Source organism: Sinohyriopsis cumingii, chromosome 3, assembly GCF_028554795.1.
Source record: "Sinohyriopsis cumingii isolate HCF-2022 chromosome 3, ASM2855479v2, whole genome shotgun sequence".
Lineage (NCBI taxonomy): Eukaryota > Metazoa > Mollusca > Bivalvia > Unionida > Unionidae > Sinohyriopsis > Sinohyriopsis cumingii.
In genome coordinates, this window is record NC_142963.1 from 74,385,704 (window position 1) to 74,408,203 (window position 22,500).

Genomic DNA, 22,500 nt, shown 5'->3' on the forward strand with positions numbered 1-22,500 from the left:
TAATATTATACATAGTTATTATTTCAAGTTAAATATTATACATAGCTATTATTTCAAGTTTAATATTATACATAGCTATTATTTCAAGTTTAATATTTTACATAGTTATTATTTCAAGTTTAATATTATACATAGTTATTATTTCAAGTTTAATATTATACATAGCTATTATTTCAAGTTTAATATTTTACATAGTTATTATTTCAAGTTTAGTCTTATACATAGCTATTATTTCAAGTTTAATATTATACATAGTTATTATTTCAAGTTAAATATTATACATAGTTATTATTTCAAGTTTAATATTTTACATAGTTATTATTTCAAGTTTAATATTATACATAGCTATTATTTCAAGTTTAATATTATACATAGCTATTATTTCAAGTTTAATATTTTACATAGTTATTATTTCAAGTTTAATATTATACATAGCTATTATTTCAAGTTTAATATTATACATAGCTATTATTTCAAGTTTAATATTTTACATAGTTATTATTTCAAGTTTAATATTATACATAGTTATTATTTCAAGTTTAATATTATACATAGTTATTATTTCAATTTTAATATTATACATAGTTATTATTTCAAGTTTAATATTATACATAGTTATTATTTCAAGTTTAATATTATACATAGCTATTATTTCAAGTTTAATATTTTACATAGTTATTATTTCAAGTTTAATATTATACATAGCTATTATTTCAAGTTTAATATTATACATAGTTATTATTTCAAGTTAAATATTATACATAGCTATTATTTCAAGTTTAATATTATACATAGTTATTATTTCAAGTTTAATATTATACATAGCTATTATTTCAAGTTTTATATTATACATAGCTATTATTTCAAGTTTAATATTATACATAGCTATTATTTCAAGTTTAATATTTTACATAGTTATTATTTCAAATTTAATATTTTACATAGTTATTATTTCAAGTTTAATATTATACATAGTTATTATTTCAGGTTGAATATTATACATAGGTATTATTTCAGGTTGAATATTATACATAGTTATTATTTCAAGTTTAGTCTTATACATATTCATTATTTCAAGTTTAATATTATACATAGCTATTATTTCAAGTTTTATATTATACATAGTTATTATTTCAAGTTTTATATTATACATAGTTATTATTTCAAGTTTAATATTATACATAGCTATTATTTCAAGTTTTATATTATACAGAGTTATTATTTCAAGTTTTATATTATACATAGCTATTATTTCAAGTTTAATATTATACATAGTTATTATTTCAAGTTTTATATTATACATAGTTATTATTTCAAGTTTAATATTATACATAGTTATTGTTTCAAGTTGAATATTATACATAGTTATTATTTCAAGTTTTATATTATACATATTCATTATTTCAAGTTTAATATTATACATAGTTATTATTTCAAGTTGAATATTATACATAGTTATTATTTCAAGTTTAATATTATACATATTCATTATTTCAAGTTTTATATTATACATATTCATTATTTCAAGTTTAATATTATGCATAGTTATTATTTCAAGTTTAATATTATACATAGCTATTATTTCAAGTTTAATATTATACATAGTTATTATTTCAAGTTAAATATTATACAAAGCTATTATTTCAAGTTTAATATTATACATAGGTATTATTTCAAGTTTAATATTATACATAGCTATTATTTCAAGTTTTATATTATACATAGTTATTATTTCAAGTTTAATATTATACATAGTTATTATTTTGAGTTTATATTATACATAGTTATTATTTCAAGTTTAATATTATACATAGTTATTATTTCAAGTTTAATATTTTACATAGTTATTATTTCAAGTTTAATATTTTACATAGTTATTATTTCAAGTTTAATATTATACATAGTTATTATTTCAGGTTGAATATTATACATAGTTATTATTTCAGGTTGAATATTATACATATTCATTATTTCAAGTTTAGTCTTATACATAGCTATTATTTCAAGTTTAATATTATACATAGTTATTATTTCAAGTTAAATATTATATATAGCTATTATTTCAAGTTTAATATTATACATAGCTATTATTTCAAGTTTTATATTATACATAGTTATTATTTCAAGTTTAATATTATACATAGTTATTATTTCAAGTTTAATATTTTACATAGTTATTATTTCAAGTTTTATATTATACATAGTTATTATTTCAAGTTTAATATTATACATAATTATTTCAAGTTTTATATTATACATAGCTATTATTTCAAGTTTAATATTATACATAGTTATTATTTCAAGTTTTATATTATACATAGTTATTATTTCAAGTTTAATATTTTACATAGTTATTATTTCAAGTTTAATATTATACATAGTTATTATTTCAAGTTTTATATTATACATAGCTATTATTTCAAGTTTAATATTATACATAGTTATTGTTTCAAGTTGAATATTATACATAGTTATTATTTCAAGTTTTATATTATACATATTTAGTTTTTACAAGTTAATATTAATCAAAAGAAATAATTTTAAAAAAATTCATATCAGTTGGCCATAGGAAGTTGTGTGGTAAAATTATTACCTTGGAGAAAAAGCACAAAAGGTGATAAAAGAAGATAAACTGATAATACAAATAAACATAAACAAAACTGATAATATAGATGTGCATAAACTTGCTTTCCAAATACCATTTATTTCAATGCTTAAAATGATTATAATCTATCTTATGTAAGCCATGTAATGATTCTTTAAGACAGTTGGTCCCTTGTCAGTCACACTGTCAATATCTTACTTACACCATAAAATGTCCCGAACTAAGAATATATTGAATATATTTTCCCTTTTAACAAATATACTTATTGTGAACCAATCAAAGCCATAATTCTGGTTTGGGTGATTATGAAATTTGCATAATATTTACCCTTACAAATACCTGACATTTATACCTGATTAATGTTCACAATGCTGAATACAAACTAACTCATTCAGTTATCAGCATGAAGTTTAAATTATAATAATAATTCATGGCAATAATACTTGCACCTCATTTTGATAATATGTACAACTTTATCAATGGTTTATGGCAAAGTGCCGATTGGCTAACTGTTCACTCTGTATAAAAATAGTGGTGCACATCAATGTGGACCATGCTTTGACCGAAGACTGAAGACACACAAGAGCTCAAGAACATTTGAATGGATTGCATATTTTACTTCCTGTTTTTGAAGTAACTGCACTTTTTTAAGCATCTATGACATATTTTGTAAAAACCATGCAACACAGATCAAACATGTTCAGTGTTTCTGATTGCATCTTTTATAATGATTGAACTGGATGTCTGAAAGATCCATCACAGTGGGCTATGTTTGATATGGTTGAGCTATTCTTCTTGAGATCTATCCACTTGCAAATGTTCATGAGTGTGGGTGAAATAGGGTAAAAATACTGATGATGTAACAAAAAAATACAAAATCAATAAAATTGGGTCACAGTAGCCTAGTTTGGATATGACTGAGCTGCACTTCCTGAGATGCATCTACACACCAAATTTCATGAGAGTTAGTAAGAAATACAGCTCAAGACACTGAAGGTGTAATAAATGAATAAACAAAGAAACATGAATAAAGACATTCATTAGAATGATTGTACAAATGAATGGGTACAACATTCTATTCTCCCAACTTTGTGCCCTGTGAATAAATCTGAATTCATAGTACATTCATAACTGTCAACAAAGTAATGTAAACAATCTCAATACATTTTGAATGTTCGATGAACTGTCAATCAGTTTTAGAATAGTTATGTATCTTTCATGTGAAAAATATTGTCAAAAGACAATACTGACTTCTCAAAAACTGACCCAAGCATACCTCAACTAGTCTGTCTGTTGTGTAATACACCAGATACAGGGCTCCTGCCAAAATGCCAAGGATAAGCAGGTTCATACCAACTCGGATACCAAAAAGTTTGAGTTTGGATTCCTCTGCTTTCTCCCATGTTTTTCTTTGTTCTTCCAAACTTTCCTGCAAAGGAGAAAACTTATTTGCATAAACAGTGTAGGTATTATTTCAACTGATGGTTAAAACTGATCAAGACAAGATCAAAAGCTAAAGATATTAAATTTGATAAATATCAAGTTTTTGACATAATCTTTACTGCACTTCATTAGTGTAATTACAAAGCCAGGTAACAATATAAATTTTTGTCATGGGTCAGTGGTTCTTTCTGGGGTTTTCCCAGGTTCTTCCTCCACCATTTATACTGGCCACCATGTCTAGCCTATCTTGTGCTGAAAAATGGTGTTAAACCCAACAACAACAATATAAATTTTGCAATAATAAAGACTTCTTTCATGTGAAGTTAGGGCTATTGACAAAACCTGATGTGTGTCAATAGGACACAGATGACCATGCCAATACAATACAATTCAAGGGCTGGTATGCAGTTTCTTGTGCTATGCTAGCTGAATATGTATTCTCAAGTAAGGGCCAATATATGGAAAAGTACATCACAAATTGTCCATAAAGTAAAAGCTGAGTACTGAAAAATTCCTCAGATCTAACACTGGAAAATCTTAGACTCCTTTTGTTAACACTGTCTTGGTGAGCAATGTTTTTAGTATTACACAATTATTGTAATCACAGCAGTTTTTTGCAACATAAAACTGTGCTGCCAATGTATAGCAGGTCATAAATCAATTTTTTTTATTTTCCAAGAACCCAAAACCTTTTCATTGACTTTATCATTTTCTTCCACATGAATGTTACTTTGATGATTAAAATTGTATAAGAAACTGTTTGTTAAGGACAGAAGCTACAACCATGATATGGTATGGTTAAGAGATGTCCTATTGTTCATAATGAAATCAGCCTGTGCTTTCAAGCAGCACTGTAAATGTTGATATTTACAAAAACTAACATTTCTTCAAGACTACAGTCTATATTTCATTGTTACCATGAAAAATACACCTGTAAAATGACACAATCATCTCTAAATTTTATTTATTTAGAAGAAATAAATTTAAAAAAAAGAATTATTATCTTTCTCAAATGTTAAAAAAAGAAAAATAAATGAGTGTGTTCCAACAGATTTTTGTGGTTTTGTGGGTAAATTTGTCTCAATTTAATAATTAAACTGACATTCAACACCCCTGCCACCTGCCCTACAATATGCTAGGGTAGAGATTCAACTGTTATTCATTGTAATACCATTTAAAGTGCTGAGAAATACATCAGGGTTTGTAGAACAAAGATGAAGAACAGTGAAACTGATTGATCATGATTTAATCTGCTTACAAAAATTGTTGTTGTTTATTGTTGGGTTTAACGTCATTTTTCAGCACACGATAGGCTATGCATGGCGGCCAGTATTAATGGTGAAGGAAGAACCCGGGAAAACCCCGGGAAGAACCACTGATCCACAGGAAGCTACTGGCAAGCTTTCTCACATACCCACATTGGCCAAATCCTAGACTTGAACCCATGCAGACAGAGGTGGCTTGCAAATTGTACGAACATGAAAGCACTGCACTAATGTAATGATTCTACAGTAAGAAATGCAAAATTATACATGGTTTGTGTCCTTCTTTACATCCCAAAGCATTTATTATATCCATTTATAACAATATGAGAACTTCATACAATCCAGGAAATTTTAAAACATGTTCAGACATGGACAAGTTAAAGAAAATGAAATGTCATATCATGTGTGGAGATAACCCGCTTTGCATAAACTGACTTATGGTTAGATGATTGCAGGTAAATTTAGATTTCATTTAAGAGTATATCTCCATTGTCCTCTCATTCATTTAACTATCCTCCCATTCATTTAACTGGGTAATAACCTGAGAGTATATATCCATTGTCCTCCCATTCATTTAAATGGGTAATAACCAGAGAGTATATCTCCAGTCTCCTCCCATTCATTTAACTGGGTAATAACCTGAGAGTATATCTCCATTGTCCTCCCATTCATTTAACTGGGTAATAACCTGAGAGTATATCTCCAGTCTCCTCCCATTCATTTAACTGAGTAATAACCTGAGAGTATATATCCAGTCTCCTCCCATTCATTTAACTGGGTAATAACCTGAGAGTATATCTCCAGTCTCCTCCCATTCATTTAACTGCCCTCCCATTCATTTAACTGGGTAATAACCTTAGAGTATATCTCCATTGTCCTCCCATTCATTTAACTGAGTAATAACCTGAGAGTATATCTCCATTGTCCTCCCATTCATTTAACTGAGTAATAACCTGAGAGTATATCTCCATTGTCCTCCCATTCATTTAACTGAGTAATAACCTGAGAGTATATCTCCATTGTCCTCCCATTCATTTAACTGAGTAATAACCTGAGAGTATATCTCCATTGTCCTCCCATTCCTTTAATTGAGTAATAACCCAAGAGTGTATCTCTACTGTCCTCCCATTCATTTAACTGAGTAATAGCCCAAGAGTATATCTCTGCTGTCCTCCCATTCATTTAACTGAGTAATAACCTAAGAGTACATCTCTACTGTCCCCCCATTCATTTAACTGAGTAATAACCTAAGAGTATATCTCTACTGTCCTCCCATTCATTTAACTGAGTAATAACCTGAGAGTATATCTCCATTGTCCTCCCATTCATTTAACTGAGTAATAACCTAAGAGTATATCTCTACTGTCCTCCCATTCATTTAACTGAGTAATAACCTGAGAGTATATCTCCATTGTCCTCCCATTCATTTAACTGAGTAATAACCTGAGAGTATATCTCCATTGTCCTCCCATTCATTTAACTGAGTAATAACCTGAGAGTATATCTCCATTGTCCTCCCATTCATTTAATTGAGTAATAACCCAAGAGTGTATCTCTACTGTCCTCCCATTCATTTAACTGAGTAATAGCCCAAGAGTATATCTCTGCTGTCCTCCCATTCATTTAACTGAGTAATAACCTAAGAGTACATCTCTACTGTCCCCCCATTCATTTAACTGAGTAATAACCTAAGAGTATATCTCTACTGTCCTCCCATTCATTTAACTGAGTAATAACCTGAGAGTATATCTCCATTGTCCTCCCATTCATTTAACTGAGTAATAACCTAAGAGTATATCTCTACTGTCCTCCCATTCATTTAACTGAGTAATAACCTGAGAGTATATCTCCACTGTCCTCCCATTCATTTAACTGAGTAATAACCTGAGAGTATATCTCCATTGTCCTCCCAAACATTTAACTGAGTAATAACCTGAGAGTATATCTCCATTGTCCTCCCATTCATTTAACTGAGTAATAACCTGAGAGTATATCTCCATTGTCCTTCCATTCATTTAATTGAGTAATAACCCAAGAGTATATCTCTACTGTCCTCCCATTCATTTAATTGAGTAATAACCTAAGAGTATATCTCTACTGTCCTCCCATTCATTTAACTGAGTAATAACCTAAGAGTATATCTCTACTGTCCCCCCATTCATTTAACTGAGTAATAACCTAAGAGTTTAATTCAATGCATCCTCAAGTCTACATTTTATTTCAAAGTGGCATGACATCTGTGAAGTGTCGAATTTTGAATTGCAGTGAACTTTAAAGTTGAATGCATTGAGCATTACAATTTTATCACATTTAAACCAGAAAGTCTTTGTGAAGGGTCACTTCGACCTTTCTTTGTTCATCTCCCCCCATGTCAATGTAAACTTCAAAGGGGCAGCATTCTAACTTGGTGAAATTGACCGGGGTATCATAACACGGTCCTTAGAAAGTAAACAATTGAGCTACCTACCCTAACCACTTGGTAGGAACCTACGTCAAATTATCATGTTTTCAAATGGAAATTGTTATGCACCGTCATTCACAGATTCTGAGCTGTCTAACCTGATGAAAGGAATTATTCTTTGGGAATGATTAGGGACTGCTGCCTATGATTGGGCAGAATAAATCAAGGCGTACACTTTAGAAGCAGTCAGAATTTAAAGTGACGACCTTAGTGAAAATTCTTTCGTCTGAAATTTCCTGAAAGAGGAAAGTAGTCTAGACTCCGTGGAAGCCTAAAGAGAATAGTGCTTTCCTCATTAAACAAGAAAGGGACCAGGTGGCCATCTTGTAAAAAGAAAGACAGGTGTTAGTGCTAGGACGTACAAGTTCTGAAAGAGAACAGCAATAAGGTACGCAATTTTAGTTTCACATAATATTCTATCATTTGATTGTTTTGTTTATGCAAATGTGTTTGCTATGACTAGGTTCTATATTATGCATGGTTTATTCAATTTCGTGGAAAAGTGTTGATGCTAGAGTTGTTATACAATTTATTTTATTAAATTTCATGGAAAAGTGTTGATGCTAGAGTTATTATGCAATTTATTTTTATTAAATTCCACAGAAAGCGTTGATGCTAGAATTGTTATGCAATTTACCTTTTAATTTCACAGTTATTAGTTCAATAGTAGAATTGATTGCAAGTGATCCAAATGTTCATATGTGTAGGATTTCATTGGGTTATATGAAATAGCTTCCTTTGTTTGTTAGGACGATACAGATTATCATGAGTTAATGATACTTACCTAATTATATCTGATTTTGTAATGTTTGAATAATCTTTTAGGTTAAGGATTGCTGTGAGTTACAATTTGTGCATTTCATGCAATAGTAATTGAACATGTAGTAGCATATGTAAAAGAATATGGTAATATTCGATAGACACTTGTGTGGTAATTTAAGACCTGCTGCTGGAACAAGGTCAATGTCCTACCGTACTAAGTCAGAATTTATGCAGTGTGTGGATAGCCAACAAGCTCCGAGTAATGTGAGAGAATTTTATGTATGTCCAGAGAGTGGAGTATACAGAAATTTAGGGGTAATTTTGTCCTTTAAGGAACAGCTTTCTGGGGGAGAGACGGGACAGTCTGAAGACAGAAGTCTGAGGAATTGTTGTTGTTGTAGGGTTTAACGCCATTTTTCAGCATACGATAGGCTATACATGGCGGCCAGTATTAATGGTGAAGGAAGAACTCAGGAAAACCCTGGAAAGAACCACCGACCCATGAGAAGCTACTGGCAAGCTTTCTCACATACCCACATTGGCCGAATCGGAGACTCGAACCCACGCAGACAGAGGTGAAATGGCAACGATCCGTAATGGAGAGCGATTTAGACCACTCGGCCACTCAGGGCCCCTAGAAGTCAGAGGAAAGAGAAGGATGAGGTCAGAATAAAAGGACCAGCAAGTCCATGAAGGGGCAATGCATACAGGAAATTGATGAATAGGAGGACGTTGATATGGTCAAGGAAGGAGATGCAAATCGGTCGTGGACATTGCACTCTTTTCACCTCTCGATGATGAAATAAATCCAAATTGGACACTCCTGTTAAATTCTATTTATATAATCTAACTTGAACTGGAATTGCTGTTATTAATTTGTTCTGATTAAACTTGTTATTTTCTTGTCAAAGGGGGCTCGTATTGCTTTATTTCTTCCCAGTATTCTCACTCAGTTCTCTGTGGAAATTCTATTCTTCTTTCATTCCTGCCAGGCTAAAATATCAAGGGAGGCCATCCTCTAGATAACGCCAGCCAAATCCAATTAACCACCCCTCTTACTAAGAGGGTGATGGTATAATACCTGAAGGACAATTAACCTGGGTCCCTTCAATATTGTATCTGGCTTAAATATGGATCCACTCAATGACCTAATTACAGAGATTCCACTGTGTAAATACTAAATCTGACCTAAATTTAGGTCCCTGTAGGACAGGGGTGCACATTTACGACAACAAAGAAATCTGGCCCATGAACAGTAATTAAAGAAATTAGTGTTTGTGGCCCTCGAGTGGTGTTAGAAATAGTGTTGGCAGCCCTCTAGTGGTCTTAGAAAATGCAATCTGGCCCATGGCCGAAAAAGGTTGTGCTTCCTGCTATAGGACCTAATTATACAAAGATTCCACTCTTTTAACCCTGTATCTGGCCTATATATAGGTCACCATAGGACCTAATTACACCTAATTACACAGAGTCCACTGTGTAAATACTATTCTAACCTAAATTTATGTCCCCAGAGGACCTAATTACACATCGATTCCACTGCAAAAATGCTGAATCTAACCTAATTTGGGTCCATTTAATTTAATGTCCTGATTACACAGAATAAGGGGGCCCTGAGTTGCCAAGTGGTCTAAAGCACTGCCCGTTAGGATTGCTGCCATCCCACCTCTGTCTGTGTGGGTTCGAGTCTTGGATTTGGCCAATGTTGGTATGTGAGAAAGCTTGCCAGTAACTTCTCATGGGTCGGTGGTTCTTTCCAGGGTTTTCCTGGGTTCTTCCTCCACCATTAATACTGGCCACCATGTATAGCCTATCATGTGCTGAAAAATGCGTTAAACCCCACAACAACAACAACAACTACACAGAATATGAATAATACCGTATGTTGTCTAAATTTGAGTCCCCTCAAGTACACTGTTACACAGATTTCAATGCAGTAATACTGTATCTAATTTTGGATCACCTCAAGTACCTAGATACACAGATTGCACTGTATTAATAGTTTATCTGACCAAAATGTGGGTCCTCAAAAGGACATGAGCTACAGACTTCACTATATTAATACTGTATCTAACCTAAATGTGTGACCCCTCTAAATAAACTAATTACAAAGATTTATCTGTTATAATACTTTATCTGCCTTAAATCTGACCTTCCTTAATGGCCTGATCACATATTCCACTGTTAATAATACTGTATTTGCCTTAAATCTGGGTGCCTGATCATATATTCCACTTTTATTAATACTATATTTGCCTTAACCCGTTACCTCATGCAAGTGCACTTGGACGCCTCTACTCCATTCTCATGGAAGCGCCTTTTGACGCCTCTACTCCATTTGCATGGAAGTGCCTTTTGATGCCTGCTGTAAACATCAGGCATTTTAAGCCGGTTTTCGTAGTACCACCTTTGGGGAAAACCCAATATTAGATTATACATTCATTTCTGTGAATGACAATTATGTCAGATCACGTGGTCACTGTTTATGCTCTGGTTGATGTCTGCTATTTAAAGTAACTGGGTCGTAATCTCCACTCTCTAAAATGGAGGTCGCGGATTTCATTCAGTACTTACGAAGATTTTACAATTAGAATCACAACTAAGAAAGATTCAATAACTTAGGTAAAGGTTCTGATATTGATGTAGGCAGCAATTAGTTTTTATAAATTATGAAATTCAGATGACTTAGTGATGTAGACGCAGATGAAAAACTTGTAAATTTCGAGTATGAGAAATGGCAGCTATGGTTGGTCACTCGGCCTCACTGACATGACGGTGAATGAGTTCTCTCAAGATTTTAAAGCACGTAAAAAATTCTTCTGTGAAAAATAATTGCACAGCTATAACAATCGGACTTTACTCTTAAATTTTTCCGCACATAATAGATGTGTACCAAAAATGTAAAATGGTTAAAATTGCTGCTAAACGTAACATACACTACATTGCTTAACAGTTAACAGGCAGGCCTATGCGTATGGAGTCGAATAGGTAATAGGTGTTCTATTTATAGGGCACTGCACTTTGTAACTATGCTCTTTGAGGTAAAGGGTTAAATCTGGCTGCCTGATCACATATTCCACTATTATTAATACTGTATTTGCCTTAAATCTGGCTGCCTGATCACATATTCCACAATATTAATACTGTATCTGCCTTAAATCTGGGACCCCTTAATGATCTGATTACACAGGTTCCACTGAAAGTCAATCAAATTCCATAACCCAACATCCTGGACAATTCATTTTCTAAGTCTGACAAGTAAAATGTTCCAAGGCCCTAGACAGAGACAAATGCCATCTTCCTATTTTGAAATAAGTCCTGTAAGCACTAATTTGCAAGCATTATCCCTTTATGTACTTTTATCTGGCCATTCATGGCCATTGGGTATACCAAATGCTTCAGTCTAGGCCAATGGGTATACCGAATGCTTCAATCTAGGCCAATGGGTATACCGAATGCTTCAATCTAGACCAATGGGTATACAGAATGCTTCAATCTAGGCCAATGGGTATACCGAATGCTTCAATCTAGGCCAATGGGTATACCGAATGCTTCAATCTAGGCCAATGGGTATACCAAATGCTTCAATCTACCTCTTTTGTATTTATTTATTCACAACTTGTGATATACCACATCTACTGTAAGTGATCATTGATATCTATATCATCTACACACATTCTATTTACTGCTTGACTGAATCTTGTTTTATGCGACTGAATTATCAGCCAATAAAATATGTTACTGAATTAATAGTCAACCAAAAAACTTAAAAATAAAATTGGTGTGCTTAGTTAGCAGAGTTTTAAACTGCCTTGTGATATTGTGCTTATTCAATCAAGACTTACATGGGCATCTGGGCTGACCAACTATGTCTGTGACAATAAGATATGCATAATCTATATTTAACTCAGATACTCATGAGTGGACTATCTGATTCGAGCAAGTCAATACAAATGAATGAATGAAAGGAACTTTACTGACATTAGTGTCTGGTTTGTTTATGACCCAAATAAATGACAGTAATACCATTCTAATTGATTACACTGAGGATCAACTGTCCATGTGTGATACTGCATCTGAAGTGAAACAATCATGCTAACTAAGGAGCTGGATGTGTTCATATATGTATTTTACTGAATTTTTTGGAAGTAAGTTTTCAAGCAAGGTGGCAATGTGATTTTTACTATGTGGATAAAAATGAGTTTGCTAACTGATTTTCACAAAGTATTAAGTAAGATTCAGAGAAAGAAAACTTACATAAAAGTGGAGGGATACAATGTTAGTTGCCATTGAGCCCATGGTAACTTTTTCTCAATAGAGACATAAGACAGGATGTATGCAAGATACATGCCAGCATTTGCAGAAAGTCCCCTAAGTTTATGACAGTCCACTTGGGAAGGCGATTTTAAAACTAATAAGAACAAAAGTATGTGTGTGATTTGGATTTTTAACAATGCTTTAAGAATGTTTCAGTCATATTGCAAAGATGTCTGCAGTGTGGCAGTTTATAGTGATGTCTAGCACTGGGGCATCATGCCGCAGACATGTAGCATGATGTCCAACCCAGACACATTATCCTGACACCAGGCCGACTAGTCCTAACACTAACCTCTTAATGCTGAGTGCCAAGTGAGTCAGCTATTGGTACCATTTTTTAAGTCTTTGGTATGACTCGGCTGGGGATCAAACCCATGACCTCCTGCATCTGAGGCGGATGCTCAAACCATTAGGCCACCGGAGCAGTCAAAATGAAAGTAACAAAATGCACAATATCAACCTGTTTCTAAAAAAAATTAAGACCTATGAAGTAATAAGTCAAATGTAATCTTTAATTTATTCTTTGGATTAAAATGCATACATCTTATCGAATCTATGCAAATGATTTCAATTAGGGACAAATGGAAAGGTATGGAGGACAATTGAAATTTCTTTAACTACTTGTCCTGGACAAGTGGATACAAAATTTGATTGTCCATGTACTGTATTAATACTGTATATGGACTAGATATGGCCCTTATCAATCACCTGATTAAACATATTATACTGTTTCAATACTGTATCAGGACCAAATCTGAAGTCCACCCCCTCCCAAGGACCTGATTAACACAGATTACATTGTATTAATTCTGTATCTAGACAAAATTAGTGTCTGCTTCAAAGAACAATTACAGATTCCACCATATAAATAGTGTACCTAACCTAAATATTTATCCTCACAATGCCCATATTACTGATTTCACAGTTCTAATACTGTAACTGACCTAAATATTTTGTCTCTTCAAGAATCTGATTCAAGAGATTGCACTGTGTCAACACTGTATCTGGAATAAATTTGGTGCCTACAGGGACCCGATTCCAAAGATTGCACGGTATTAACATTGTATCTGGCCTAAAGTTTTTGGTACCTTCAAGGACCCAATTCAAAGATTGCACAGTATGAACACTGTATCTGGCCGAAATTTGAGTGCCTACAAGGCCCTGATTCCAAAGATTGCACTGTATTAACATTGTATCTGCCTAAATGTGGGTGCCTACAAGGCCCCGATTCCAAATATTGCACTGTATTAACATTGTATCTGGCCTAAATTTGGGTGCCTACAAGGACCCGATTCCAAAGATTGCACTGTATTAACATTGTATCTGGCCTAAAGTTTTTGGTACCTTCAAGGACCCAATTACAAAGATTGCACAGGATTAATATTGTATCTGGCCTAAATCTGGGTGCCTACAAGGACCCAATTACAAAGATTGCACTGTATTAACATTGTATCTGGCCTAAATTTGGGTGCCAACAAGGACCCAATTACAAAGACTGCAGAGTATTAACATTGTATCTGGCCTAAATTTGGGTGCCTACAAGGCCCTGATTCCAAAGATTGCACTGCATGTATTAACACTGTATCTGGCCTAAATCTGGGTGCCTACAAGGACCTGATTCCAAAGATTGCACGGTATTAACACTGTATCTGGCCTAAATTTGGGTGCCTACAAGGACCCAATTCCAAAGATTGCACTGTATTAACATTGTATCTGGCATAAATCTGGGTGCCTATAGGGACCTGATTCCAAAGATTGCACTGTATTAACACTGTATCTGGCCTAAATCTGGGTGCCTACAAGGACCCGATTCCAAAGATTGCACTGTATTATCACTGTATCGGACCTAAATCTGGGTGAATACAAGGACCTGATTCCAAAGATTGCACTGTATTAACATTGTATCTGGCCTGAATTTGGGTACCATTAAGGACCTGATTCCAAAGACTGCACTGTATTAACACTGTATCTGACATAAATCTGGGTGCCTACAAGGACCCAATTCTAAAGATTGCACTGTATTAACATTGTATCTGGCCTAAATCTGGGTGCCTGCAGGGACCCGATTCCAAAGATTGCATAGTACTAACATTGTATCTGGCCTAAATCTGGGTGCCTACAGGGACCTGATTCCAAAGATTGCACAGTACTAACATTGTATCTGACCTAAATCTGGGTGCCTACAAGGACCCAATTCCAAAGATTGCACTGTATTAACACTGTATGTGGCCTAAATTTGGGTGCCTACAGGGACCCAATTCCAAAGATTGCACTGTATTAACATTGTATCTGGCCTAAATCTGGGTGCCTACAGGGACCTGATTCCAAAGATTGCACTGTATTAACACTGTATCTGGCCTAAATCTGGGTGCCTACAGGGACCTGATTCCAAAGATTGCACAGTACTAACATTGTATCTGGCCTAAATCTGGGTGCCTACAGGGACCTGATTCCAAAGATTGCACAGTACTAACATTGTATCTGGCCTAAATCTGGGTGCCTACAAGGACCCAATTCCAAAGATTGCACTGTATTAACACTGTATCTGGCCTAAATCTGGGTGCCTACAGGGACCCGATTCCAAAGATTGCACTGTATTAACATTGTATCTGGCCTAAATCTGGGTGCCTACAGGGACCTGATTCCGAAGATTGCACTGTATTAACACTGTATCTGGCCTAAATCTGGGTGCCTGCAGGGACCCGATTCCAAAGATTGCACAGTACTAACATTGTATCTGGCCTAAATCTGGGTGCCTACAGGGACCTGATTCCAAAGATTGCATAGTACTAACATTGTATCTGGCCTAAATCTGGGTGCCTACAAGGACCCAATTCCAAAGATTGCACTGTACTAACACTGTATCTGGCCTAAATCTGGGTGCCTACAAGGACCCAATTCCAAAGATTGCACTGTATTAACATTGTATCTGGCCTAAATCTGGGTGCCTACAGGGACCTGATTCCAAAGATTGCACTGTAGTAACATTGTATCTGGCCTAAATCTGGGTGCCTACAGGGACCCAATTCCAAAGACTGCACTGTATTAACCCTTTACCTCATGCAAGTGCCTTTGGATGCCTCTACTCCATTCGCATACAAGCGCCTTTGGACACCTCTACCCGATTTGCATACAAGCGCCTTTTGATGCCTGCTGTAAACATCAGCCATTTTTAGCGTGTTTTCGTAGGGCCACCTTCAGGGAAAACCCCCTATTAGATACTACATTCATTTCTGTGAGTGACCATTACGTCAGATCACATGGTCACTGTTTATGCTCTGGTCAAAATCTGCTATTTAAAGTAACTGTGTCGTATTCTCCACTCTCCAAAATGGCGGTTGCGGATTTCGTTCAGTACTTATGAAGTTTTCACAATTAGAGTCACAACTATGAAATCTTCAATAACTTAAGTTGTTGTTGTTGTTGTAGGGTTTAACGCCATTTTTCAGCACATGATAGGCTATACATGGCGGCCAGTATTAATGGTGGAGGAAGAACCCAGGAAAACCCCGGAAAGAACCACCAACCCACAAGAAGCTACTGGCAAGCTTTCTCACATACCCACATTAGCCGAATCCGAGACTCGAACCCACGCAGACAGAGGTGAGATGGCAGTGATCCGTAACGGAGAGCGCTTTAGACCACTCGGCCACTCGGGGCCCCAATAACTTAAGTAAAGGCTCTGATATTGATGTAGGCAGCAATTGGTTTTTATAAATTATCAAATTCAGATGACTTAGTGGCATGAACAAAGAACTTGTAAATTTCGAGTATGAGAAATGGCAGCTACAGTTGGTCATGCGGCTTCACTGACTTGACGGTGAATGAGTTCTCTCAATATTTTAAAGCACATAAAAAATTCTTCAGTGAAAAACAATTACACAGCGATAATGATCAGACTTTACTCTTCAATTTTTCCATACATAATAGATGTGTACGAAAAATGTAATATGGTTAAAATTGCTGTTAAACGTAACATAAACTACATTGTTTAACAGTTAACAGGTAGGCCTATGTGTATGGAGTCAAATAGGTAACATGTGTTCAGTTTATAGTGCACTGCAATGGGTAACTTTGCTACACGTGTATTGAAGGGTTAAAAAGCCATATACTCTATGAAGTAAAGGGTTAACAATTTATCTGGCCTAAATTTATTCCAAAGATTGCACAGTATTAACATTGTATCCGGCATAAATCTGGGTGCCTACAAGGACCCGATTCCAAAGATTGCAGAGTATTAACATTGTATCTGGCCTAAATTTGGGTGCCTACAAGGACCCAATTACAAAGATTGCACAGTACTAACATTGTATCTGGCCTAAATCTGGGTGCCTACAAGGACCCGATTCCAAAGATTGCACAGTATTAACATTGTATCTGGCCTAAATTTGGGTGCCTACAAATACCCAATTACAAAGATTGCACAGTATTAACATTTGTATCTGGCCTAAATCTGGGTGTCTACAAGGACCCGATTCCAAAGATTGCACAGTATTAACATTGTATCTGGCCTAAATCTGGGTGTCTACAAGGACCCGATTCCAAAGATTGCACTGTATTAACACTGTATCTGACCTAAATTTGGGTACCATTAAGGACCTGATTTCAAAGATTGCAAGATTGCACTGTATTAACATTGTATCTGGCCTAAATCTGGGTGCCTACAAGGACCTGTGTCCAAAGACTGCACTGTATTAACATTGTATCTGGCCTGAATTTGGGTACCATTAAGGACCTGATTCCAAAGACTGCACTGTATTAACATTGTATCTGGCCTGAATTTGGGTACCATTAAGGACCTGATTCCAAAGACTGCACCATATTAACACTGTATCTGGCCTGAATTTGGGTACCATTAAGGACCTGATTCCAAAGATTGCACAGTATTAACACTGTATCTGGCCTAAATCTGGGTGCCTACAAGGACCCAATTCCAAAGATTGCACTGTATTAACATTTTATCTGGCCTGAATTTGGGTACCATTAAGGACCTGATTCCAAAGATTGCACTGTATTAACATTATATCTGGCCTAAATTTGGGTACCATTAAGGACCTGATTCCAAAGACTGCACTGTATTAACACTGTATCTGGCCTGAATTTGGGTACCATTAAAGACCTGATTCCAAAGATTGCACTGTATTAACATTGTATCTGGCCTAAATTTGGGTACCATTAAGGACCTGATTCCAAAGACTGCACTGTATTAACACTGTATCTGGCCTGAATTTGGGTACCATTAAGGACCTGATTCCAAAGATTGCACTGTATTAACATTGTATCTGGCCTAAATCTGGGTGCCTACAAGGACCAGATTCCAAAGATTGCACTGTATTAACACTGTATCTGGCCTGAATTTGGGTACCATTAAGGACCTGATTCCAAAGATTGCACTGTATTATCACTGTATCAGACCTAAATCTGGGTGCCTACAAGGACCAGATTCCAAAGATTGCACTGTATTAACATTGTATCGGACCTAAATCTGGGTGCCTACAAGGACCAGATTCCAAAGATTGCACTGTATTAACACTGTATCTGACCTAAATCTGGGTGCCTACAAGGACCAGATTCCAAAGATTGCACTGTATTATCACTGTATCAGACCTAAATCTGGGTGCCTACAAGGACCAGATTCCAAAGATTGCACTGTATTAACACTGTATCGGACCTAAATCTGGGTGCCTACAAGGACCAGATTCCAAAGATTGCACTGTATTAACACTGTATCAGACCTAAATCTGGGTACCATTAAGGACCTGATTCCAAAGATTGCACTGTATTAACACTGTATCTGGCCTGAATTTGGGTAGTGTGAAGGACCAAATTCCTAAGGTTTCACTGCATTATTAGAGTAGCATAACTACATAATGTTACCCTGAAGTCTGTGATGAGACTTTTCTTCTTTACTTTAGCAGCCTTTTTATTCCTAATACAATAGTCCCAGCTGCAGAAGACCTTATTAACATACATGGTCACTGATTTCTCCATGCCGAAGGTCCCTTTGATAGCTTTGGAGGAACTGCAACAAGGTAAGGCAAAGTTAGTAGGTAAGATTAATAGAATCTGTCCTGTGCATTGGTGTGGGATTGGGAAATCCCACCCAAAGTCATAATTTGTGGGCATTCTGATCCCAATGGTGGGATTTTCCTATCCCACACCAATGCATATAATGCATTATTTTTTTCACATAATTAGAGAAGAATGAATGATAAAAGGCAGAATATTGATAAAGATGTAGATATAGAGAGACCCAATATTTTATTACAGATTTTACATCATTAGATAAAGCACATAAAAGTTTAGTTTATATCATACAGTTTGCTGTACACAAAGATACAGTTAACAACAAATTCTTGCTGTAAACAAGAACATCTGATCACAAACTGGAAAAATCAGCCTTTTCAATAATAATAATAATAATAATAATAATAATTCTTTAACAAGTGTAGCTCAGTTAGAATGAAATTTATCTAGTCTTCCCAGAGGCTCTCAACAACTTTCTAACAATCTAAATGCATTTAAGAATACTAATGAAACAGGTGCAAAAAAGAAAAGTTGCAGTGTTTAATAAAATAAAAATTATGTGCTATGTCTTTACATTATTCTGAACATATGAATCTAAAAATAAGAAATATAGATTAGCATGCACAAAAACAAAATTGTTGAAAAAGAAACAGGAATTTAAAACAATACTGTAATGACATTTAGAAAAAAATTAAAATCAAGTATTTTTGATATTTATCTTTAAAACTTTCAGCAGAAGTTGCTGATCAAATTTATGTGGGCACTGTGGGACAATATTTTAGCTTGTAAGAATAGTTATTTAAGAGTGTAATGTTGTTTTTTCTGAGTTTGTCATTGTATAAACTATCAGATGCTGAATCACACAGCAAATAATGCCCAAAGAATATTATGTATTAAAGCTGTGTGAGTCAGCAACTGACAGTTTATACCATGATAAACATAGAAAGAACATTAAGATCTTAATATAATTACAATTCTTTATAATGAGCTACAGTGAAAGATTATGATCTAGCATACATGCAACATTATTGTCCTTCAGATTTAGATCAAATTCAGTCAAAACAAGAATGATCTATTTATAGAAAAAAATAGACGTTATTTGGTTCTGTCAAAATCAATTTATTTAATTTTCAGATTATCAGAACAACCCACAAACATTTTTATTTAATTTTAAAGGACTGAAGTGTGTATGTCCTCTAATTCAGTGTTTACATTAGTTACTCTAAATGGGACTATTTACAGAAGCTGGTCTTAAGTAGTTCTCCATACAGTTTATGCAGAAATAAACTGACTCCATAGTCCATCCAAGTGGCACAACCCAGGGCAGGAGTGGTGCTGAGCAGGTTTAAGGCCATTTTGCAGCACCTGACAGTAGCCTGGAACACTGTATTATCGCGGTACTTAATGCTGTTATTGGTACATATTAAAACTGTTTTGGTATTGCTGCTTACTTATCATTTGTAAAGTTTCAATGGCTTTCCTGCTTTCTATTCCCATTAAGAAACTTTCTCAATCGCAGCTCACAAATGTAAATAAACAGCATATGGTGGTTGACCCAGCTTAATGTACCATTGGGGAACAACTCTTTATTATCGCGGTAATGGCCTAATTTATGTATGGAAGCATGCAGGTATTATAATAAACATAAAATACAAATTACCCATGAGAAATGTCCATGCTTGTACTGGTATAATATTTCCAAAAGAAACGAAAGGATCCAATGATAAAATCGAACACACAAATGTAATTCAAGTGTAAATCCATGAATAACAACATTACAAATTAAAAGCAATTATTATTTAACTTTATATGAATTTTAAATGCAATGTGGGCAAAGAAACGTAACTATATAACAACTATTATTAATATTATTATTGAAATTACTGATTTCAGGAAAGTTTAACTTTTATTATATTCTGCTTTGCATACGAGAAGTATGATGATGAGCAACATTTTGTAAATTTTGGTCCATCTTGGCTACCATGAAATGAAATTGAAACTTTAACCATGTAAGGACATGAATGTCACCATCAGTATATGACCTATACTCATCAAACATCAGATGATACACTAAATAAATTTCATAATCAAAGCCAATGCAGGTAGAGCAAGTTCGACTGGAATTTTTTATACGATCAACATAAATGCATGCACTTTACAAAAATGTGATGTTCATTCCTTTTCATTGTAAACTTTAAAAAATGTTGACATTTTAGAGGAAATTGTGCTCTAAAATATTTGCATCCTTGCTGGCTACAGCTTTACATCTATAAACAACTGTTAGATGGCGTGTGTCCAAAATTAGTCAGAAAATCCTGTTTGTCGCAATAATATAGAGCCCACGATAATACAGCGTTGGAGTATATATTTTTTGGTGTAGGAAGACCCTGGGAAAAACTGCTGACCCACAGGAACCTACTGGCAAGCTTGCTCACATATCCATGGTGGCCAGAGCTGAGACTCGAACCCATCTGTAGCCCCCAAACAGATCAATGAATAGTTGGATCAGACAAAAAGCAGGCCTATCTGCAATTTTGTGTGTGTGTGTGTGTGTGCGTGTGTGTGTGTGGAGAAAGACAAAATGGTTCTAGCACAATCTTCACCACAAGAATCTTACTTTTTGACAATTAGTATGAAACTAATGACAAAGCTGACTCCAGCAGACAGGAGATAAGCCAAACCCATGTCATAAGTCTTCATCCCATCTGGCATGTAGTATGTCTTGTTAAAATACTCTCCATAGAACAGTACTGTTCTCTCCATCCAACCCTAGCAATTAATGAAGAAAACATCTCATTACTTTCAATTTACCAAAAGTGTTTTTATCAATTTCATGAGTAATGGTAACAGATTAAAGTTATCACTGTAACAAAGACTCAATGATGTCTATATGTCTTGCCCATGAATCAAGCTTTATCCATATGTAATTAAGACACAAACTCTGAATGGTTATAACACTGTTAATGCCAGCCTTATTGTAGGAAAGATGCTTACTTTGCTATATGTCTATTCAAGTGAAACAAAAAAAAAAGAATAATTTAGTCAAGCTATTTAAAGGTTATGGGTTCCATGTAAGTCCAACCAATTATCAATACCAGTATATTAATGTATTACTTCATGTAGCATGATACATAAGTCACAATATTTAGCATCATAAACAATCAGAAAATCTTTCATGTTAGCATGTCAGAGACACCACATTTTAGCAAATTACAGATGGACAAGAATACATAATATTTGGGGGCAGTTTTATCCTACCTAGTGAAGATCAAACATGACACAATTTTCAACATAGAATAAGTACAGTGTTGCCTTTTGTTCTAATATATCTTATCATATCCTACACTACTTAAATTGCCTGTATCAATGAGGACTGTTTGGGGTTGAAAAATCTCTGCAAATCCACTAAACAGAACATCCATTTAATTACACAGAGACACTCATTAGATCTGAATCAGCACTCATCCAATCAGGCAAGTGATTACAAAATTAAGGTGACTGCAATAAATTTTCACTTGCCCTTTATAGTTGTGCAAATGAATTTTCAATCTCTGGATATTAAAAAATAAAATTGCATACAAAACATAAATCATGGCATTCTTTAAAATAATATCCTAAAA

The 22,500-nt window shown here is 34.4% G+C and overlaps 1 protein-coding gene across 5 annotated transcripts in view; it reads right to left on the reverse strand.

Annotated features, from left to right (window-relative positions):
* Window positions 1-22,500, reverse strand: part of LOC149803114 (transmembrane channel-like protein 7) — a 111,553-nt gene that overhangs the window by 34,170 nt on the left and 54,883 nt on the right. For all 5 annotated transcript variants that reach the window (XM_089952722.1, XM_089952723.1, XM_089952724.1 and 2 more), the window contains 3 exons: window positions 21,498-21,649; window positions 18,731-18,875; window positions 3,882-4,034 (listed from right to left, as the gene is read on the reverse strand). In XM_089952722.1, the coding sequence (XP_089808848.1) occupies window positions 3,882-4,034; window positions 18,731-18,875; window positions 21,498-21,649 (450 nt within the window). The remainder of the gene's footprint in view (window positions 1-3,881; window positions 4,035-18,730; window positions 18,876-21,497; window positions 21,650-22,500) is intronic.